The following is a 19122-nucleotide window of genomic DNA, read 5'->3' on the forward strand; positions in this document are numbered from 1 at the left end:
TTTCTAATGACAGCTGTTTAATGCTGCTGCCTGAGCTGGCAAGGTTTCTGAGGAAACAAGGAAGATATTGCTGCCTAGGTTTAATCTGTTTCTGTCCTCAAAGACTTTTCTTTTTAGTAGCAGAATTTTTACCAACACTGATGATGTTTCCTTGGTAAAGATTCTTACTTGCTTAATGCCTTTTTGTAAGTCTTTGTGGTAATGTAGTGTCTAAAGTTGGTTCTTAGAAACGGGTAGATGTGAGACTTAAAATGCGCACAGGTATACAAAGAGCAGGTATAAGTAGTCAGGAGAGAAGAAAAAGCAGTAATAGAAACTGAAAAGCTCCAGAAGGGGAACTCCTGTTAAAGTTTAACAAAAGGAAACTGTTTGTGCTACCTATGGCATTCTTTGCTGCATGGTCATATAGTTAAGCTCTTAAGGTTTGAAAAATACATTGAGTGCCACACTAGGCACTGACTTCTGTGATTCACTTGTTTTATCATCCTCAGTCCTGGTAGAGGAAATAAATTTTTAATCTCTCAAAGCTGTATTCTGACTTGAAGGCTGGTTTTGGACTTAACTCATGCATCTAGTGTCCAACTAGTGGTGATAAAATTATTATGTGAATTTGTATAAAAAGAAAATTTGTTTAGGTTTACCAAACCAAGAGAAGGAAGACAATGGAAAAAGAAGCTGATGGGATAATAACCTTTGTTAGGGATAAAATAGAAAGTAAAAAGGAATAAGTAACAGATCAGATGTAAATAGAAGGTAAATCTGGTCGAATTAGTGTGCTATAGAATATTTTTGCTAACAGTTTTAAATTTTCTTCAGTAATCAAAACATGTAAAATTGTGATACAACAATGTAGAATTCTTAACAGACAAACCTCAGGAGTGGTTGGAAGCGGTAGGAAGCTTTGGCAATATCCTAAAATGTGGCAAAAAGGCAAGTTGGAATATAATGCTTCGCCAAAAACATGCAGCAACTGTAAAAGGAATCGTGGTCTCCTAAATTTAGTGTAGTGTTTCTCAGCATACTAGCAGAAATAAATACCAGAAATAAAGATGTCATATGTTATTAGATTTTCCAAAATCCCTTTGAAATAATTAAAGAAACTAGGCAATAGAAGATGTAAGATGGATAAGGTTAATATGGAACAGTAGGAATGTGTGAATCCAGACTGAATGTGACAAATTATATACTTCACTGAGTAACTTGTTAGGAGGCTACCACTTTGAATACAGCCTTCATGTATAGTCCTACTTCTCCTTCCTCACCTTTCTTTTAATTCCAGCATCTATTTGAGGAGGCAGAGCTGTTGCTTTCATGTAATAGCACCTGGCTTACCTTGATGTAGAGCGAAAGCCTGTGTTGCACTGTCATCCCTGATGCTCGGCTGTAATTGCTGCTTTGGGCTTAGGTGAGGTTTCTTATGAGAACTCAAAAGATCCTTGTGCTCTGTGATTTTTGACTGGACAGGACTGCAGAGGCACAAGGAGAGGCGCTGGGACAAGAGAAGGGTGATGAGCAAAACAGGATGCTGGGATGGACCCAGGTGTTTCAAACATTGTCAGAATTTTTTAGGTAGGAACATGTGTTTCCCACTCATTCATAGGCAGGACATCTAATATGATTTCAGCTATTTTTCTCTGTAGTTCTCCCTAGACATGCCTTAACATTTGGAGAAAAAGTGATGAAGCCACGAGGAATTCAAATTGAAATATATTTGAAGTTCGCGTTCAAGTTGAGCGTTTTGAAACTTGATCAATAGACAACCAACTTCAAATAATTTCCTACTGGAGCTTATTCTGACAGAAAAGATGAACTACCAAACTGAAAACCAGCTGGTGGTTGCCAGCATTCAGCAGCCTAATTTCATTTGTCTTGTGCAAACAGAATATATCATGCCTTATATGGGGTCTTACAGAAACTTGAGATTTAGGGGACAAAAAAGCCAAGCCTGCAGACATTTGGGCCTTTCAACAGCTCCCACAGCCAGTTGTCCTTTACCTGAGCTCCACAAGTGACAAGTGTTCAGTAGCTGTGCACACTGAAATCTGCAGGCTGTGTCATAGCTTAGTTTAACTGGGTGACCTCATCTCTGTTCAGCAGCTTCTAGGAGCTGTTCTCTGTGCTTGCCTCAGTGATCTGAGTGGAGCCCTGGTATCTGCAGCTCCGTCAAATGACTCAGCTCGCTAATTAGTCACAAAGGAGCCCTGTTCCCACAGGACTGGCACTGGCTGTTTGTTTCCCTCTCTGTAAAGCTAGAGTTGCCTTCAGCAACAATCAGGCTAATGTGGTGGACCTCGCTAGTAATGTATGGTATGAGGACAAGGTCGGTTCAGAAGAGCTGAAAATGGTCATGAAAAGTACTGTTGGCAAGAAAAACGTAATTAGTAGGTATAACAGTGATTGGAAGTTTGTGGGAGGGGTCAAGTGTACTCTCAAAAATCAGTTGAGTTCTGGATGTTTCTTCTTCATTCACAAAATGGAAAAAAAAAAACAAACCCAACCACCAAACAAAACAGAAGCACCCCTTAAAAATCCTAAACCAAACCATAAAGACAATACCCCACACCATCAAAACAACAACAATCCAACTCAAACAAAAAAAAACCAGACTCTTCTCTTCAAACAGTAAAATGAAAGTAGCTGTAATAATTTCCTCAGAGGAGAAAGGGAAGAGAACCTAGATGAAAAACCTTGATAATGGTGGCGGGAGATGTCAGTGGAATATCCAGAACCAGTAGAATTAAATACTCAGATTAGGACAATAAGAAAGTGTTCAGATATCGCTGAAGGGAAAATTCAGACTTGAGCAATGTATTTGTCAAGTAAAAATCATGGTACAGAAATGGCTGCTGTTTTTAATGTAAGAACAGAGGACTGAGGAGACCTTCTGAGTTTGATTCTGTTCCCTTTCTTTTGCTGGTGAATTTTTTGTTTAGTTATTACTATAAAGTTATTAAGTACTGATAAAATTATTTCAGATCTCATTTTCAAAAAGTAGTGTGATATAGTTATTTCTTCTATGAGTAGAAAAGGAAAATTAATTTTTAGCATCTTAACTAGAGTGCAGGAGCAGAAAGATGAGCTGGGTGAGTATTGTGGGCTGTGTTGAGTAAGTTCCACCTCAGTTATGTGACTGATACTTGCAACTCTTAGAAAACTTGATCAGATCAGAAATAAGAGCTGATGCAGAGGGCTGAGCTGTCAGCAGGTAAAGGTTACCATTAGCATGTAAACTGACTTTTTCTAGGTGGTGTAACACGTGCCTATACTGAATTCAAAGCAGTTGTCCCACGGGAGGTGACACCTCCACCAACTCCGTGTCAGTTGTGCTTCCCGAGGGAAGGCAGTGCACTCTGTGTCATCATCCCTGCTTTTGAAGCAGTGGTACTGAAAGCACAGGGGGGAAGAATCTCACAAAGTGTGTGTTTAGGCCCCAGATGGAGGACTGGGCATTAGTATAGAAGGATATCTCGCACAGTATTGATCTGAGTGTCCATTTGGATATCTTTTCTAATATTGTAGCATTAATTTCTTTGATGTAATTATAGACTTATGTCTGGAAAAGCAAGCAAAAAGAATTAGCAAGTCCTTTAATTTATTTTTTTTCTGACTATTAGGATGTGAAGCATGATCAACTGTCATGCAATTTCAGTTAAATATTATTTGAGGATGCTTATTTTAAAATAGTAACTTTTACTGAAGTAAGGCAGAGTTTCTTGAAAGTACACTGTGTGAACAGAAGGATTTAAAACTTCTAAATTTCTTTGTAATTAACAGCAAAATCCCACTGACTTTAAAATATCCTCTTTTCCTATTCCAATTCTTTGCCACTCACCATGCCCACTATTATTTTTCGGAAAAGCCAGACATTCAGAAGTTACTGGCATATTTTTGAAGATTAAATTGAAGTCATTCATACTGTTTTTAAGATGGGAAGCTTGCTTTTTTTTTAACCTGTTGGATGATACTATTTTCTTCCATTTCAGTCCAATGCATTTGTTGTTAGTCTTGTAAAATACACAGAAATTCCTTTGAGATTTAAAAATGTTTTGACCTATTTGAAATCAGCTTTTATTTTTGAATGACATATATATCAAATCTGTTTCAGGGAATATCTTTTAAAAATCTCCATTTTAGAAATCTCCAGGTGTTTAATCTTTTGTATTTTCTTTTTTTTTCCCCTCTCCTGTAGTTCTCATGCCTTTGATAGATCGTATGGGAGATGCCAAAGATCAAGTTCGAGAGCAAGCACAGAACCTTATATTGAAATTGATGGATGAAGCAGCACCACCCATGGTATGATTACTTAATGTAGATTCAGATGTAGGCCTCCAGTGAGCTTATGACTTATGTATGAACTGTGACTATGTCACAATGTTATGGTGACTATTAATGGTGTAAATGGTATAACTTTTAAAGGTACTCCTAGTGGATTGACACTAATGCATTGTTCAGCTAAAGATAAAAATCTTGGCATTGTGTGATTGTGTGTTTTTTGCATATTGTAGCTAAATTCTTAGTAGATGTTTTCATGTCATGTGACAGAACTTTGTTAATTAAAGCACGTTCGAAGCATCTCTTGGGTTTGTGTTTGCCTAATGGGAATAAGTAAGTTTATTTGGCTCCAAATTTATTTTAAAATTAGCTCTGTGCTTGAGCATGTAGGACTAGTCCTGTAGTTAAGGTGCAGATTTTCTAACTTAGAGATGCTCTGTGAACCTTGAATAAACTGAGGTGTGGATAAATTGCTCTCTGACAGGTCATCTTCGGTTATTAGGAGGTTTGCTCAACTGAACCTTCAGTTCTTAGCATTATGTGGCTTCCAAGTGTTTAATCTTGTTTTTCTACTCCGTGAGTCTTAAAAATGTAGGATTGTTTAACAAGATTATAGTCTTGAGCAATGGTGTTGTTTGGAAGTCTGGAGACGCTGGTCATGAGTAGGAACTTACTCTTTGAGTTTTTAATTTCTGAAGAAAATCTATTTCTGTGTTGTAAGTGCAAAGGTTAACAGGAAAAAAAAAAGAGTTTCTTGTGTGTGCTACTTCGTGGCTTTTTTTATTCCTAGATAAAAGTTTGAATGTTTGTCTGCACAGGGAATAATAAGATGTTGGAGACTTGATCTGGAGTAAGAAAATTGTCACTTGCTTTGTTTGCCTGATAGAAAGAAGAGGTAGCATGTTAGACAACTATAGAATGTGTTAATCTCCCTTCCAACATGAGGTGTTTTCTCACATGATTTGGTTACGGATTTGACTGGCATTTAGGCATCAAGGTCTAATAGTGTCATCCACAAAGACATGGTTTTCTCTTTTTACAAGCTACAGTTTTGGTTGTATTCACTGACAGAGGGATGTTGCAGCATTTCTTTGTGCCTAAGTGTCAGTACTTCACAAATTCTGTGTTCCTGTGCCCAAGATGCTCTGAAGTACCTGGAATACAGACCAGAACCTCTACAGCAATAGCATTTGGACAACTGCACAGCTGAGCATCTTGGAGATACCTTCATTTTGAACAGCTGATGATAAAGAATGTGATGGTAGCTGCTTTGCCCTAAGCCCTTATCATGAAAGAGTTTTAGATTTCTGGTTTATCTTTCCATTTGTGCAGAGTTGTTAGGTTGTACACAGAGGTGATGGAAGGAAGTTTCCATCCCCTTTGAAGCTTACTCTCAGTGTCAGAAAGCATACAAGGTTCATGGGGTCCATGGAACAGCGTGTGTATGGAGGAGAACATATGGCTCTCCTGGTAACTTCCCCAGGGTGGGAGAAGCCTGGCTTTGGTTGTGTGCTCTCAGGACAACTTATGGATCATTAAAAATTTGGATGAAAAGTATCAATCATCATCACAGCAGGGACCAAACCAGCAAAGTCTTTCCTGTGCCTCCAACACTGAAATACAGAGCTTTAGGCTCTCTTTGCTGCAGAGGAACATCTCCTTAGAAGAGCTGGATGGAATAATTTTTTGAGAAGTCCTGTAAGTTTCTTTCCAGTCAACTTATCTTGTCCTTTCTAGAGTGTTGTTGAATAACATTTAATCTGTCCTGTTGTTAAATCCCTTTTCTTGTTTTAGATGTGTTTGTTGGTTTTGGGGTTTTTTTAATAAGCAAGAACTAGGTGTAGCTGGTTATGGGCAGGAAGGCATAAAAATATAAGTGGTATAAATGTGCATGAATGGGACAAAGGGAGGTCGACGTGGATTGTTGCTAGCAACTTGAGAGAGTTGAAATTTCTAAGCAGCCATTTGAATTTCTCTGATTAGAAGAATTTAGTTCTTAAAGAAGGGTTAATTTAGTGAAAGCCTAAATTTCTCTTCAGTCTGATTTGTTTGTTTCAGTACTCTACCGTTCCCTCTCTACCTGTATTTTTGTACATCTAGCAAGGAGATTTCCTTTTTCCCATGTTTGTCCGTGACAGTGAGTTAATTGGAAGGATGTTTTCTTCCATAAAATCCTGTTCTTTGTTGTTAAGCCGTGCAGTTTTGGCAAGCCATATCCTGCTTGTCTAAGGTTTGTTTTCTCTAAACCCAGTGAAGTATAAAACAAACAAACAAAACACCACAGATGGGACAAAATTATCAAGCAGGGCTCTAATTGGAAAATTTTATGTCTGCTGTGAAGCGTGCTACCTCATTAATGAAGAGGATGCATATTCCCCTCTCTTAGTGTCTCTCTTTTCATTGATCAGTAGCTGTTTCTGAGGATTTGGTTGGGTTTTTTTTTTTCCCGGGAAGGCGAACGCAATTGGGATAATTAGTGTCTTAATACATTTTAGCAGGTTGGTATGGCGGCATTATAGGTTGCAGTTGCACCACTCCGGGGTGCAGTTGGGAAGAGGGAGGTGCCTGGGCTGCGAAGTGTGCAGCCCTTGCCAGTGTGCAGCCGTCCATCGCTAGGCAACGCTCCCCGGATGCTGGCGGGGCTGTAATGGCAGCGCTGCAGCTGGGGCGAGTTGCAGCCAGAGTCTGTGCATCTGCTCCGAAACACCACCGGGAATCCCCACTCTCGTAAGCTCCGTGTTTACACTCCTTACACCGTAACGTGCAGCTAGAGATGGGAAGGTAAAACGATGAGCCGAGGAGGGGAAGAGTCGAGGCAGGCAGTGAAAAACGAGTGCGCAAGAAGGTAAACGAAGGGTTTAGCGAGCCAGAGGGTAGTACTACAGGAAGCAGCACCAGCACAGAAAAGGAGAACCGAAAGCAGAGCAAAAATGGAAGCAAAGCAGTTAGAACAAATGGGCAGGAAATAATCCAAAAAGGCAATCATTTAAAGCAAAAGTAAGGGAGAAGTGGGACAGTAGGAGTATAGATAAGGGCAAGCTAAAATGGATGAGAGGAAATTCTGGCAGGGAGACAGAATATGAAGCAAAAAGGATATAGCAACTTCTGCTTGAGTCAGTAGTTTGTACTGTAAATGTTTGTTTTGTGTGCATTAACTGTAACGATTCTGTATGTTTTAGGAGCTGTTTCTCAAACAATAAGAATATTCAGATGACTGAAAGATGTTTTATAGGAATGGGTTTTGGCGTAGAATTCATCTGTGTTGTGTTGCACATTGTGCATTTCATAAGTCAATTTTATCACTTTTCCAGTCTTCTCTTATTTTTTTGCAACTGTTATGAATGTAATTATAATATATGGATAGAATTACACTGTGTGTTGCTCCTGGTAATTAAAGACAATTATTTCTGCTTTTATAGTACATTTGGGAACGCCTTGCTGTTGGTTTTAAACACAAGAATTACCGATCCCGAGAAGGAGTGTGTTTGTGTCTTGTTGCTACCTTAAACATGTAAGCTTTTTGTTTCTATGGAGATGTAATGGTTCTATCCTTCTTCTGAATGTCGTTTTCCTCTGAAACTAATACTTTAGGAAGTCTGATTCAATTACATTGATACATGGGGAAAATCAAACAACTAGTGAGCTTTCTGAAAGACTAAAGTTATGGAATTTTTATCTTACTTAAAATTAGACAAGTGAGTAGTGAGAGACAGACAGAGCTTGATTGATGTCAGTTTGTGTTCTATGAATGCTAAGCTAAAAGTTCACTTCTGCATAAATTATTTTGTTTTTCTGTAAACAATACACCTTTTTTTTTTTTTTAAGTTATGGTGCACAGCCATTAATCCTCAGCAAGTTGGTGCCACATCTGTGTATAGCATTTGGTGACTCCAATAGTCAGGTAAGGATTTCATTACTTACTGGTCCTTAAACAACTATACTTTGACAGAGCAATGAAAGCAAATTAAATATAAGCATTTAAAGACAAGCTGATAAAGTGCTTGTGTACAGTATACCATTAGTTTCTACCATGAGAAAAAATAAACCCATTTTTTTTCTTAATCAGTCCATCCACTGGAAGATGAAAGTAGAGTTGCAAAGGCAGTAGTATTGCAATATACTTGTCCCTTTAGTTTAATCTCCAGAAGTTGAAACTAATAATTACTGAAAGTAGTTGTTTCTTATAGAGCATGTTGACAGAAAATAATTAAAAAAACATTACTGACACAAAGAATTGTCTCCAGAAGCAGCCCCTATATGAAACCTGCAATAGTTTGCCAAATTTGCTAAAGATAACATTATTGTGTGTAATTATTTTCTAAGTGGAACCCAAATGGCATTCGAGAACATGCAAGGACTGTTGCTAAAATCAGCTAAGTAAGCAAAAACATCTGCAGTGAAAATCAAGATATAGTGCATAATAGTGACATCTGAACTTCAGAAAGGCTTCAAATGGAAATGGATAAAATATCTCGATTTATATGCAGTTGTGTTTGACAGAAAAGACTAAGAATACAGTAAGGGAGAAGATAACATTGGTAGGAGATGGTCTTATAAACAGTGTTGGTCTTTATGCGTTATTTCTGACTGTGGCAAAGTTCTTGTCTCCTGGATAGCATAGCATTGTTCTGTTATAGAGAAAATCTGTGAAGAATTCGTCCTGTTTGCTGATGATTAGTAAAGATGCAGTTCATATCTTCTGAGAGCAATTGTATGTTTAGTTTGAACTGCTGCAAAGAACAATACTAAAGTCATTCCAGTCATTCTTTATAGAGAATAATGGCATATACTAAAATGCACTTTTGGCAGTTGTTATTGTGATGACTATGGTTTGAATTTTTTAAAGAGGCACTCAATCTCTTTGTTTTAAATGTTCTTTCCCCTTCCACAATCTTGCCTTATTCCCTTTGTTGTGCTGATGTCATGCCACCTGATTCAGGCTGAAGTAAATTAAGAAAATGCTGATCACTTTGGCCCACTCTTGTGGGCAGTGAGGTCCCTGGTTTTCCAGAAGGACCCTTCTGTGTGTAGAAACAGATGAAAGCAAATGAAGTGTCAAGACTAAGTGCAGGAACTAACTTTTGGAAGTATTGCCTGCTGTGATAAGAGTCCTAAATAAAGTACATTTTTTCCACAAATATTATTCTTACGTCCATCCCAGAAATTCCCTCTAAAGCGGTTACTCTTAGCATTTTTTTACCATCTGGGATTGCTCTATCTCAGAACAAATACCATCTTGAAATAACAGTTCTATTTCCTTTCCTTTTCATCCTCACTGTTTCAGCTGTTTTGTGAAATGAATTGGCGTGCTGGTCAGTAGAAACTGGAAGATTAGTGGGTTGTCAGCAAATGTTATTTGGCTTCTGTAACCCTGAAATTAACAGTTTAAACTGCATTCACAGGTGAGAGATGCTGCCATACTGGCCATTGTAGAGGTTTACAGACATGTGGGAGAAAAAGTACGAATAGATCTTGCGAAGAGAGGAATTCCTCCTGGAAGGTGAGTTAACTGTTTTGATTTTGTAATCCTGAGCCCTTACGTGTTATTGTTCTTAATCAGAATTTTAAACTCACTAAAAACTTTGGGTTTTAATTATTATAATTTTTCTTTTGTTTTCTAGTTAGTTTTGCTTCCAACTAGTGTTCCTGACTGTGTAGATTAGTTTATATGAAATAAAAGTAACCGTTGTTTTGTTGCCCTTTGTGGGAAAGACTGTTTATTCAATAAAATCTTTCAAATTCCTTATCAAAACAGTTTACACTTTTAAATATGTGTTAACCCTCTATCAATCAACATATCACTTTACTCTGAATTGTCACCTCACTTCTTGATTTTGATAAAGTGGAATATATTGACTGCTTGGTGTCAGAGAGAATTATCAGAAGGGATACTGTGCCTCATCAGAACCTTCTTAAAAACTAAGAGCCCTAGTTTTTAATGATTATTTATAGGATATCAGAATACAACTTGATAATATATCAAAATATGTGTTCAGCTGTGGGGCCTCTGACATGAGAAGAACATGTTAGTCCAAAGGTGAGCCACTAAATTGATTAGGGTGCTGGAATACCTCTCTTATAGGCTGAGAGCTGGGATTTTTCAGCCTGGAGAAGGCTCTGGAGAGACCTTAGAGCACTTTGCAGTACCTAAAGGGAGCCTACAAGAAAGCTGGAGAGGGACTTCTTATAAGGACGTGTAGTCATAGGATAAGGGGGAATGGCTTTAAACTGACAGAGGGTAGGTTTAGGTTAGATATTAGGAAGTAATTTTTAATGTGGTGGTGGTGAAACACTGGAACGGGATGCCCAAAGGAGTTGTGGATGTCTCATCCCTGGCAGTGTTCATGGCCAGGTTGGATGTGGCTTTGAGCAACCTGGTCTAGTGGAAGGTGCTCCTGCCTGTCCTGGAGCAGTTGGAACTAGATGATCCAAAACCATTCAGGGATTCTGTGAAAATGTCATAGGAGAAAGATGTTGAATTTATTGTTTCACATTCCAGGCAGAGTTCAGCATGTTTAGAGAAAAGTTTACTCTGCCTTTGGGAATGAGAAGTTGTACACACTTTTAGACTATTAATAGATTATATGGTCACCATAGAAGTTTAAGCCATACTATTACTGCAATTCCAAAAACTGGGTTTCCTAGCAGGTAACTGAAACATAACAGAGAATATCTTTCTGGCATTAAGATATGGCCTTGGACATTGTTTGGAACAGAGAATAAAAGATCGCAGATAACACAGCCTTTGTACAATGACTGTTGGGTCTGACAGTAAGCTTAGGTTCAGCACTCACTGTTCACAACTCCTTGTGACACAAACTGAGTACATCTCGGGATTCAAATAGGATTAAACACCATAGGTGCTTTGTATCCTCGGGGCAATCAACAGCTTCTAATTTAGTTGCAGTAGGTGCCAAGTTGTTGTTTCTACTGTCTGAATCAGCTGAATACAAAATTGCCCTGATCTGAAAGCAAGCATGGCTGTATCATTTGCATTTACATAAAGAAGCTAGACTCAACTTGGTGCATGTTAAATGGGTTGTTGCCACTGAATCTCAGTAGTTTTGCACCTGACAGTCAGGGCTAGTGTAAAATAGTATGTGAGCTGAGTCTCAGTGTTGTGTCTTCTGTGGTAATTTTCAGGCTGGGATAAAGGGGGGAGTTGGGATTTATTTTAGTTGAGGCTGCTAAATCTGTCCCATCCATCGCTGACAGAAAGCAGAGCTCCTATAGTCTCTTCTTACTGCTTCACTCAAATAAGAAGGCGTTTGACAAAGCTCAGGAAAGACAGATTAGCTCTATGGTAGCTCAGACTGTTGTTCCTTCAGAGGCAGACCTAATTTAAAACATTTCTTCCCCAGTGCCTGTCAGAAGCTTTCCCTTTGCTTGGATGCATTAAAATTTTCATGTGGTTATGCAGCAGCTATCATCTGTGGAAAAAAATCTTTGATGTTGAATATTCACTATTTTGAGGGGAATCTCTGTTCATATTTGTGTGTCTGTGTAGGTTTTAAGGGGTTTAAGTATTACAGATAATCTGTAGTTCAGACATGGCTGCTTTCAGCTGTTGAGTTCAGCCTTAAAAAACTGCACTGCAGCTCCTTCACTGCATGTTAGTGCACTAAAAATTGTGTCTGAACATAAATATTAGCAGAAAACCCTATTACTTCAGTATTTGGTGCACACATGAATTAATACAACATAGGCTTGTTTAGTTTACATAAAAAATTACACATTAGAGAGCTGTGTGTTGCTGGTCGAATGCACTTGCTCTTAAAGCACAGAAAATAAGAGCTCATGTCTGCTGAAAGGAAGGCAGGAAAGTTAATCAAGCATTGTTTTGAGAAATTGTTCAACTTCCTTAAATATGCAAATGGTATATACATGTTGTGTCTATATAAAGCCAAATATAGTTAGTAATTTAATAATAGTAGGCTTAAAAGGTTTTGTAATCTGCACCTGGTAGGGTTTGCCTTTGTGGAAAATACTGGATTTTCTAGAGAGGGTTATTGGACCTGTTGGAATCTAGGTAATGAATAAAATATGGGATCTTACCTTTGTAGTTCAACTCTACATGGTACTATTTATTTTTCTTCAGTGTATTTCTGTACTTTACCAAGATTAATTTGAGTTTGTTTATAAATAAAATCAATGGGTTCCTCTTTGTATTTATTATTTTTCAACTTATAAATCTCAGAATAGTATTGTGCTTTTTGCTTGAAGCACATTCTTTTTTTAGAAAACAGTATCAAATCTGTGGTTGAAAATTTGGATTTTGTTTTCCCTTCTGTTGAAGTTGCTGCCAAAGAGGTTTGACAGTCTTTGGTATCGGGCCTGGAAGTATTAGTGTTAATATATTTGTGAATACTGAAAGTTGATGTTTTATTTCTTGTTCAGTGAGCCAAGAAAAGTCAACAGGTTTTGTTCTATATGGGCCAAATTGAATTTGTTATAGTATGGAATCTGTGTGGCTGATCTTCCTTGAATGGAAATAGTGTATGTGTCTCTAGATAGCAGTTACTTAGTCTGAGTGTTAAAAGCTTTTATTTTTCAGGAATTCATCTGACAGATTTCCCTACTGTTACTTGAGAAACATGAATGTATAAAACCAGTTGTTTGTTTAGTTCTTATGTCTAGGGCCACAACTTCATATCGTAAAATGTTGAAACATATTGCATTATGCATTTCTGAATACCACATTTTGTGTGGTAGGCACATTCTGCTTATCTGTCTAGTTCATGTTGTAGATGAAGTCCATCTGGGTGTCCAGATGTGGACACATGTCTGCAAGATCCTTTTTTTTTTTTATCTTGGAAAAGGAAAATATGGAGAAATAAGTGCAAGGTTTGATATGGGCCATTTCCTGCTTTAGACTGACTTTGGACATGAACAACAAACTTGTTACCACCCTTTCTTCTTCTTTATCCTTCTGCTATTGAGAGGGGAGCGGTGCTCTGTTGCCTCTTTATCACCAGGTTCAAAGTTTTAGGTATCCCCCTCTGCCTGTTACATGAACAATTGAACTTCACCAAGCATGATATGATTTAACAGCTTTTCAGTCTAGAAGTGTAGTGCGCATTCTTTGGGAATATCCACGTTTCCACGTGTCAGCTCAAGCCTGTGTTCCTCTTGTGGAACATCACCACCATATTATGGTAATACTGTGACAGAGACCTGTCGCTTGCCAGAGGAGAGGGTTTAGCAGGTTACCAGGAGCCCCCATTTAAAGTGCTGCAACCTCATACATTCGTTCATGCAGTGAGACAGCCCGCGCAGAAGTGGCCTGCTGTCCTGAACATGTGTTTTTTGTCAGTGGGGAGTTTTCCTTCCATATGTGAAGTTGCAGAAGATGTGTCTGTGTCTTTTTGGAGAAAGGAGATAATATTTCTGTCCACTGGTGACATAGTATTTCTGTTGACTGATGACTTCCTTGATTGATTACAATTCCATATCCAGACTTGGGCTTAGAGAGAGGAGATAAAGGGAGTAATAATGCTGCTCTTCTCAAAGAACATTCCTCATTGCTGGTGAAACTGGTCTTCATCCAGCCATGTAAATGTTCTTGGATTCCTCTTGGCCAGGCTTTCTTTTGCCAGGAGCTGGACTCCTGTACACATTCTTAAATTGATTGTGGTTGCAATAATTTTAGAGACTTTAGCCCATACTGCCTTGCTGCCTGTGACTCTGTGAAGAAATATGAGAAGAGAAAAAGGTAACAAGAAGAGCAGGGTGGGAGGAGAGGGAGGAAGAAACTTGTTGTGAGAGACTTTGCAAAGTAGTAGTTACAGTTCCTGTAAGCTGTACTAAAGAGAGGGTTGGATCTACAGTAATGCTTTACCTTTTTGACAGCTGTGTTATAATGGATTTTTTGGTTGGTTTTGTTGTAATTATGACAGATGCTGTGTAGTGTGCTGCTGGTCATAAAGACATGCTTTGAAAGTTTTAAGAGTGGCAGTACTGTGTGTTGTTCTGCAGCCTGCACCACTGCTGACATAGCATGCAGTGCTGACAAACAGTATTTTATTGTTCGTAGTAGTAGTTTATCAAATATTTTGCCCAGAGTGAGAGGCAACATGTGTATTATTATAACATATTTATAAGGAAGCATTTTGTTTTTACCTTCTGTTTAAAACACTCAGGAAAGCGTTTTTGAAAACTAGGTTCAAAAGAGCAGGAAATACTTTTTTCTTTTGAATTCTGTAAAGTATGTATGCGAAATGGATAACATCAGCTTTACAGGATATAAAAATTAAAGTGAAATTTCAAAGGAAATCTGTTAATCTCTCTAGACATGTTCAGTTTTTCTCAGGATAACAGTCTTAGCCCTTCAGATGTAGTGTTAAGTTTTTCTCATTAACTAGGTGCACTGTTAATGCAGTGTTTGCAATGGAATCCAGCAGTGTTGAGGGGAATTCGCAACCACTGGTAAAAGTTAAAAGTACTTCCTGTGGTACATATGAAACAAACACATTAACTTCTTGTTATGAAAGCAGGATGGCCCGATGCATTATTATGCGTATTGATTCTTGTGTGAATTTTTCACTTTGTACGGTTGAGAGCACATGGCATGTTAATGGGATTCCATGTGTCATTAGTAAATGCTAGTACCCATAAAGCATTTAATTTCAGAAGTTTTACTTTTCCGAGTCTTACGTGCAAAAAAAAAAAACCCCTTTTCCGTATAAGTCGCCTTTGGTTTACCAACTGATCTTTTCATTAAAAGACTTGAGGTTTAATATTAAAGCAGCGACATGTGTGAATTGCTGCTGTTTCAGACATTTTGCTGTGGCAGCAGTGGATGTAAGTGCAATGGTGGTGCAAAAGGGAGAGGATAATAGGTTCCAGAGAGAGGCTGCCAAGTATGTTAGGGAAAGATTAGGCCAACTACTACTGAGCAACATACAGTTTTGAGATGAGTTGAGATCGTAGAAAAACTGCTGGTTTGTGTTACGGGTTATTGACTTAAATGATTAAGGGGGGTTTTGGTTGTGTTTTTTTAGGTGCTTGCATCTAGGGTAGGCCTTCTTGTGGAATTCTCAGCTAAATCCGTGTCGTTCTTGTTGTGGGCCTGCTAAGTCCAGGACAAATTTGCTCTGTAGCATATTGCTTTGAGGTATTTGGAAAGTAAAAGTAACATATTGTGAGAGTCCTAAGTTGTTGGATGGTGCAGGGAAACGCTCAAACTTTTTATATTGCCGTCTGTCTGCATTTCATTATTTTATCGCATTCTTCATTATTAGATAAATGAGGTCCCAGTGAGTGAAAGGGGCCTGCAGTCTCAGAGAATGTAGACTCTGCACAGTGAGAGTTCACAGCCTCTCTGCACGGATCATTGAGTAAAAGTGGTGTGTGCATTGGGAAATGCTGAAGTTAAAATCTTTGTGTGTCCTTGACTTTTCTCCTTTATGCCTTGTAAGGATTTTCGTACCCAGGCGTTGTTCTTACACGTTTTTCTAGGTCTGCCTTAAAATAGTTCGGATTGTGAGTTGTAAAGCCAGCCTTTCAGTGCAAATTTTTAGCAAACTTTGAATTGGGTAACGTAGTCTCTAGTTCTGTTAATGTAACCAAACTGTACCTGTTTGAGATTTGCAAACTGTCATGTGATTTGTAGTTCATAACTTTGTTCATTTAAAATCAGGATTCGGTCCTGATAAACTTGGAGCTAAAAATTCACGTGCGTTACGTATTCTGAGTACTCTAAATGCAAAAAAGTCTTTTGAGAAATGTAAGAAAATGTTCTCAAGTGTTTGCAGCTGAACAATGTATTATGTCAGTACAAATGTATTGCTAGTGCGTGGGTCACATTTTTTCTGTGAGATACTTCCACTGCTTTTTTTGAGTTTTCTGCAGAAGTGATGAGAAATGGCTGTTGAAGTGTCAGCCAGCTTTCTTGCTTGAACACCATTTTTTGACTCGTGGAACTAGATTGCAAATGGAGAGTTTTGGAGGTTTTTGTTTTGGTGTGTGTTTTTTGTGGTTTTTTGGTTTTGTTGTTTTTTGCTTTTTACATGTAGCAAAGCGTTTGCAGAGGTTTTTCTGTTGTGAGAGTTAAAATCAGTGGTGTGCATGTTGGACATAACTAAAGTGTTTAGTGTATCTTAAGTTTAGAAAAAAGTTGTTGTTTTTTTTTCCTGTGGAAGTGCTAACTACCACAAAAGTATTTTCGTAACCAATCTGAGGAAATTTTGAGGAATAAAAGTTTTGAGGAAAATTAGTAATTGTCTCAGAATAAATTAAATAGTGATCCGTATTTTTTTCAACATGAACATTCCATAGTTCAAATTGTTACCTTTTGTTGTTGTGTCACAGCTATCTAAACCCAGTATATACTGTTACTGAACCTGAACTTTAGGATGTCATATTTAATCATGCTAATAACAATGCTCAGTTTTGTTCTTTGCTAAGCTGACTTAGTTTTCTGTGCATTTGTGTGAAGATGCTCAACTAAAGATGAATCCTTTAGGAATTGTTTCTTGATACTCTTAATCTCTTGTTTATTCTGTATTACTGCTTTAAATATGCTAATAAGCTGATTTGTTTTTACCAGTAGCCAGTGAGATTTCAAATACATAAAAATACTTTGTTCTTTTTGTTCTTTGTAGGTTGCAAACAATCTTTACAAAATTTGATGAAGTAAGAAACTCTGGAAATATGATTTTAAGCAGCGTCAGTGGTGAGTACGAAAGATCATTTATTTATAATCACCTTTAGATTAATACAAAATAAATATTTGAATATTAGGATTATCAACATGAGATGGATGAATAGAAACGTGTAAATGCTGAGAAAATGAGACATTTGGTGAAACAAGCTTATACTGTTTTACTGGAAGTATTTGCTGGACTGCGGTCAGAATACAGTTGGAAAAGGTGTTGAAACTGCATGGAAACAAGCGGTGAATATTTAACAAGTTGCAGATGTGCTCAGTAGAGGATAGAAGAATGCTGCAAAGTGTTCATGCACGGGGAAAAAAGATCAGATGAACCTTTATCCTATCTTACAGTATGTTTCTAAAACAAAATGATACTTTACCGATGAGTATGTTTGATACCTTCTCAGTTAAGATGATGCATCGTGATTATAATACATGATTATAATACATGATTATAATAAGTGGAGTTTTAAATTATAGAAATAGGTGACTGCAGCATTCAAAGACACTTAAATGTTGAAATTAAGATTTCCTTGAGTTTGAGCTCCTTATTTTTGGTGTATTTCGAGAAAAGAGAACCTGTTGTGCAGGGGAATCCTTGTTGCTTCCTACTGGTTTTTTGATGCAGTTTTATATAGTATGAAAAAGCAAAACCATCATTCTTTCTTAAAACTATAAATTAAGAAAAATGTTACATAACACTGCAACAAGGCAGGTGCAGTGGCAGTGGCTTTAATATAATTGGTTTTGAAAGCTTTGTTGTCTTCTGTAAGGAATCAGTAGATCACAAAATCACAGAATATGCTGAGTTGGAAGGTACCCACAAGGATCATCGAGTTCAACCCTTAGCTCTGCACAGGAGCATCCCTAAGAGTCACACCGTGTGTCTGAGAGGATTGTCCAAATGCTTCTTGAACTCTGGCATGCTTGATGCTGTGACCACTTCCCTGGGAACCTTGTTCCAGTGCCAAACCACGCTCTGGGTGAAGGAACCTTTCTCTAATATCTAACCTAAATCTCCCCTGACACAACTCCAGACCATTCCATTGGGTCCTGTCATAGATCTCGTTTTATAGGGGAGGATTTTCTGATGTTAATTTTTCATTCAAAGTAACTGTGCTGAGGAGGCTCTGCTAGATTTAAAAACTGTGACTATGCAAGAGTAGAAATACTTTGAGGGATGCATGTGATTCCTTCCTGTACTCAAATATACCCTTTTCATTTTAAATTTTCTCACCCTTTTCTTGTTGGTATGAAAACAGAAGGGACTGTAGGTTCAAAGGAATGTGTTTTTCTAACCTTTTCTTTGAAGTAGTGAGAATTTCTCTGCTGCAATTTGCTTTGGAATGAAACATTGCTATTCTTGAACGCTTAAAGAACACAAATTGCTTTGTAAGAAAGTGTTCAATAATTTGGGGGGAAAATGTTTTACATAAATGTTATGTTAGATTATAAATTTGCTCATTGTGAAAGGGCAAACCATTATCTTTTGCATTTAAAGTTAATACAGCTGTGTAGGTTTGAGAGGTTCAGAGATGCATTATACATGTGTATTTTTTCTGTTAGTAGTTCTCAGGAGAATAGCGAAAGTTACATGAGGGAATATGAGTGCATTGAAATAATTTAAATATATGAAAATATATTTACAACATTGCTGGACTAGCTAACGTGGCACTTCTGTCCTTTTTGTCTCTATTTCAGAGAGTTAATAAACCTTATTTTGAAGCTGATTTTATCTCGTGTAAAACACAGATATTAATGCTGATCTGTGGCAGTATAAACTGTGTTTTGTTTTGTAGGTGGCAATTTTTGTGCAAAGTTACTGTGATTCTGTTTTGGTATCACAGACAGAATCCCTCTTAATACATTGTTCTCAGTATTTTTGCTTGAACCTAGTTCATCTGTTGCTTCCATCTAGGCAGTTTTTCAATGTTATTGAAAAGGTATTCTTCCATTGTTAGTGCTTTATCTTGGCTTTGTGCTTTGTTATTCTCTGAAGGACAATTTGTATTTACTGCTTACAGTGTAGATTGAAAGTTACTGTTGAATTTCTGTAGCCTTGTTAGCAACTTTTCTTTCAGGAGCTTTATCAAACATCTCTGGATAAAGGCCAGATTTTAATGTCTAACACATCTGTTACAGTGTCAAGGATTATTTATTTATTTATTTATTTATTTATTTATTTATTTATTTATTTA

At 37.6% G+C, this 19122-nt stretch overlaps 1 protein-coding gene across 32 annotated transcripts in view; it reads left to right on the top strand.

Moving 5' to 3' along the window:
• The window catches only part of CLASP2 (cytoplasmic linker associated protein 2), a 151358-nt gene that overhangs the window by 25864 nt on the left and 106372 nt on the right, over nucleotides 1–19122 (top strand). For 31 of the 32 annotated variants that reach the window (XM_027655814.1, XM_027655798.1, XM_027655796.1 and 28 more), the window contains exons 3-7: nucleotides 4190–4293; nucleotides 7692–7783; nucleotides 8098–8173; nucleotides 9675–9772; nucleotides 16875–16945. In XM_027655814.1, coding sequence (XP_027511615.1) covers nucleotides 4190–4293; nucleotides 7692–7783; nucleotides 8098–8173; nucleotides 9675–9772; nucleotides 16875–16945 — 441 coding nt within the window. Of the gene's footprint in view, nucleotides 1–4189; nucleotides 4294–6895; nucleotides 7000–7691; nucleotides 7784–8097; nucleotides 8174–9674; nucleotides 9773–16874; nucleotides 16946–19122 lie in introns of those variants that run through there. The other variant, XM_027655835.1, reaches the window with a different exon arrangement.

This window comes from Corapipo altera, unplaced genomic scaffold, assembly GCF_003945725.1.
Source record: "Corapipo altera isolate COAL_440 unplaced genomic scaffold, ASM394572v1 59, whole genome shotgun sequence".
Lineage (NCBI taxonomy): Eukaryota > Metazoa > Chordata > Aves > Passeriformes > Pipridae > Corapipo > Corapipo altera.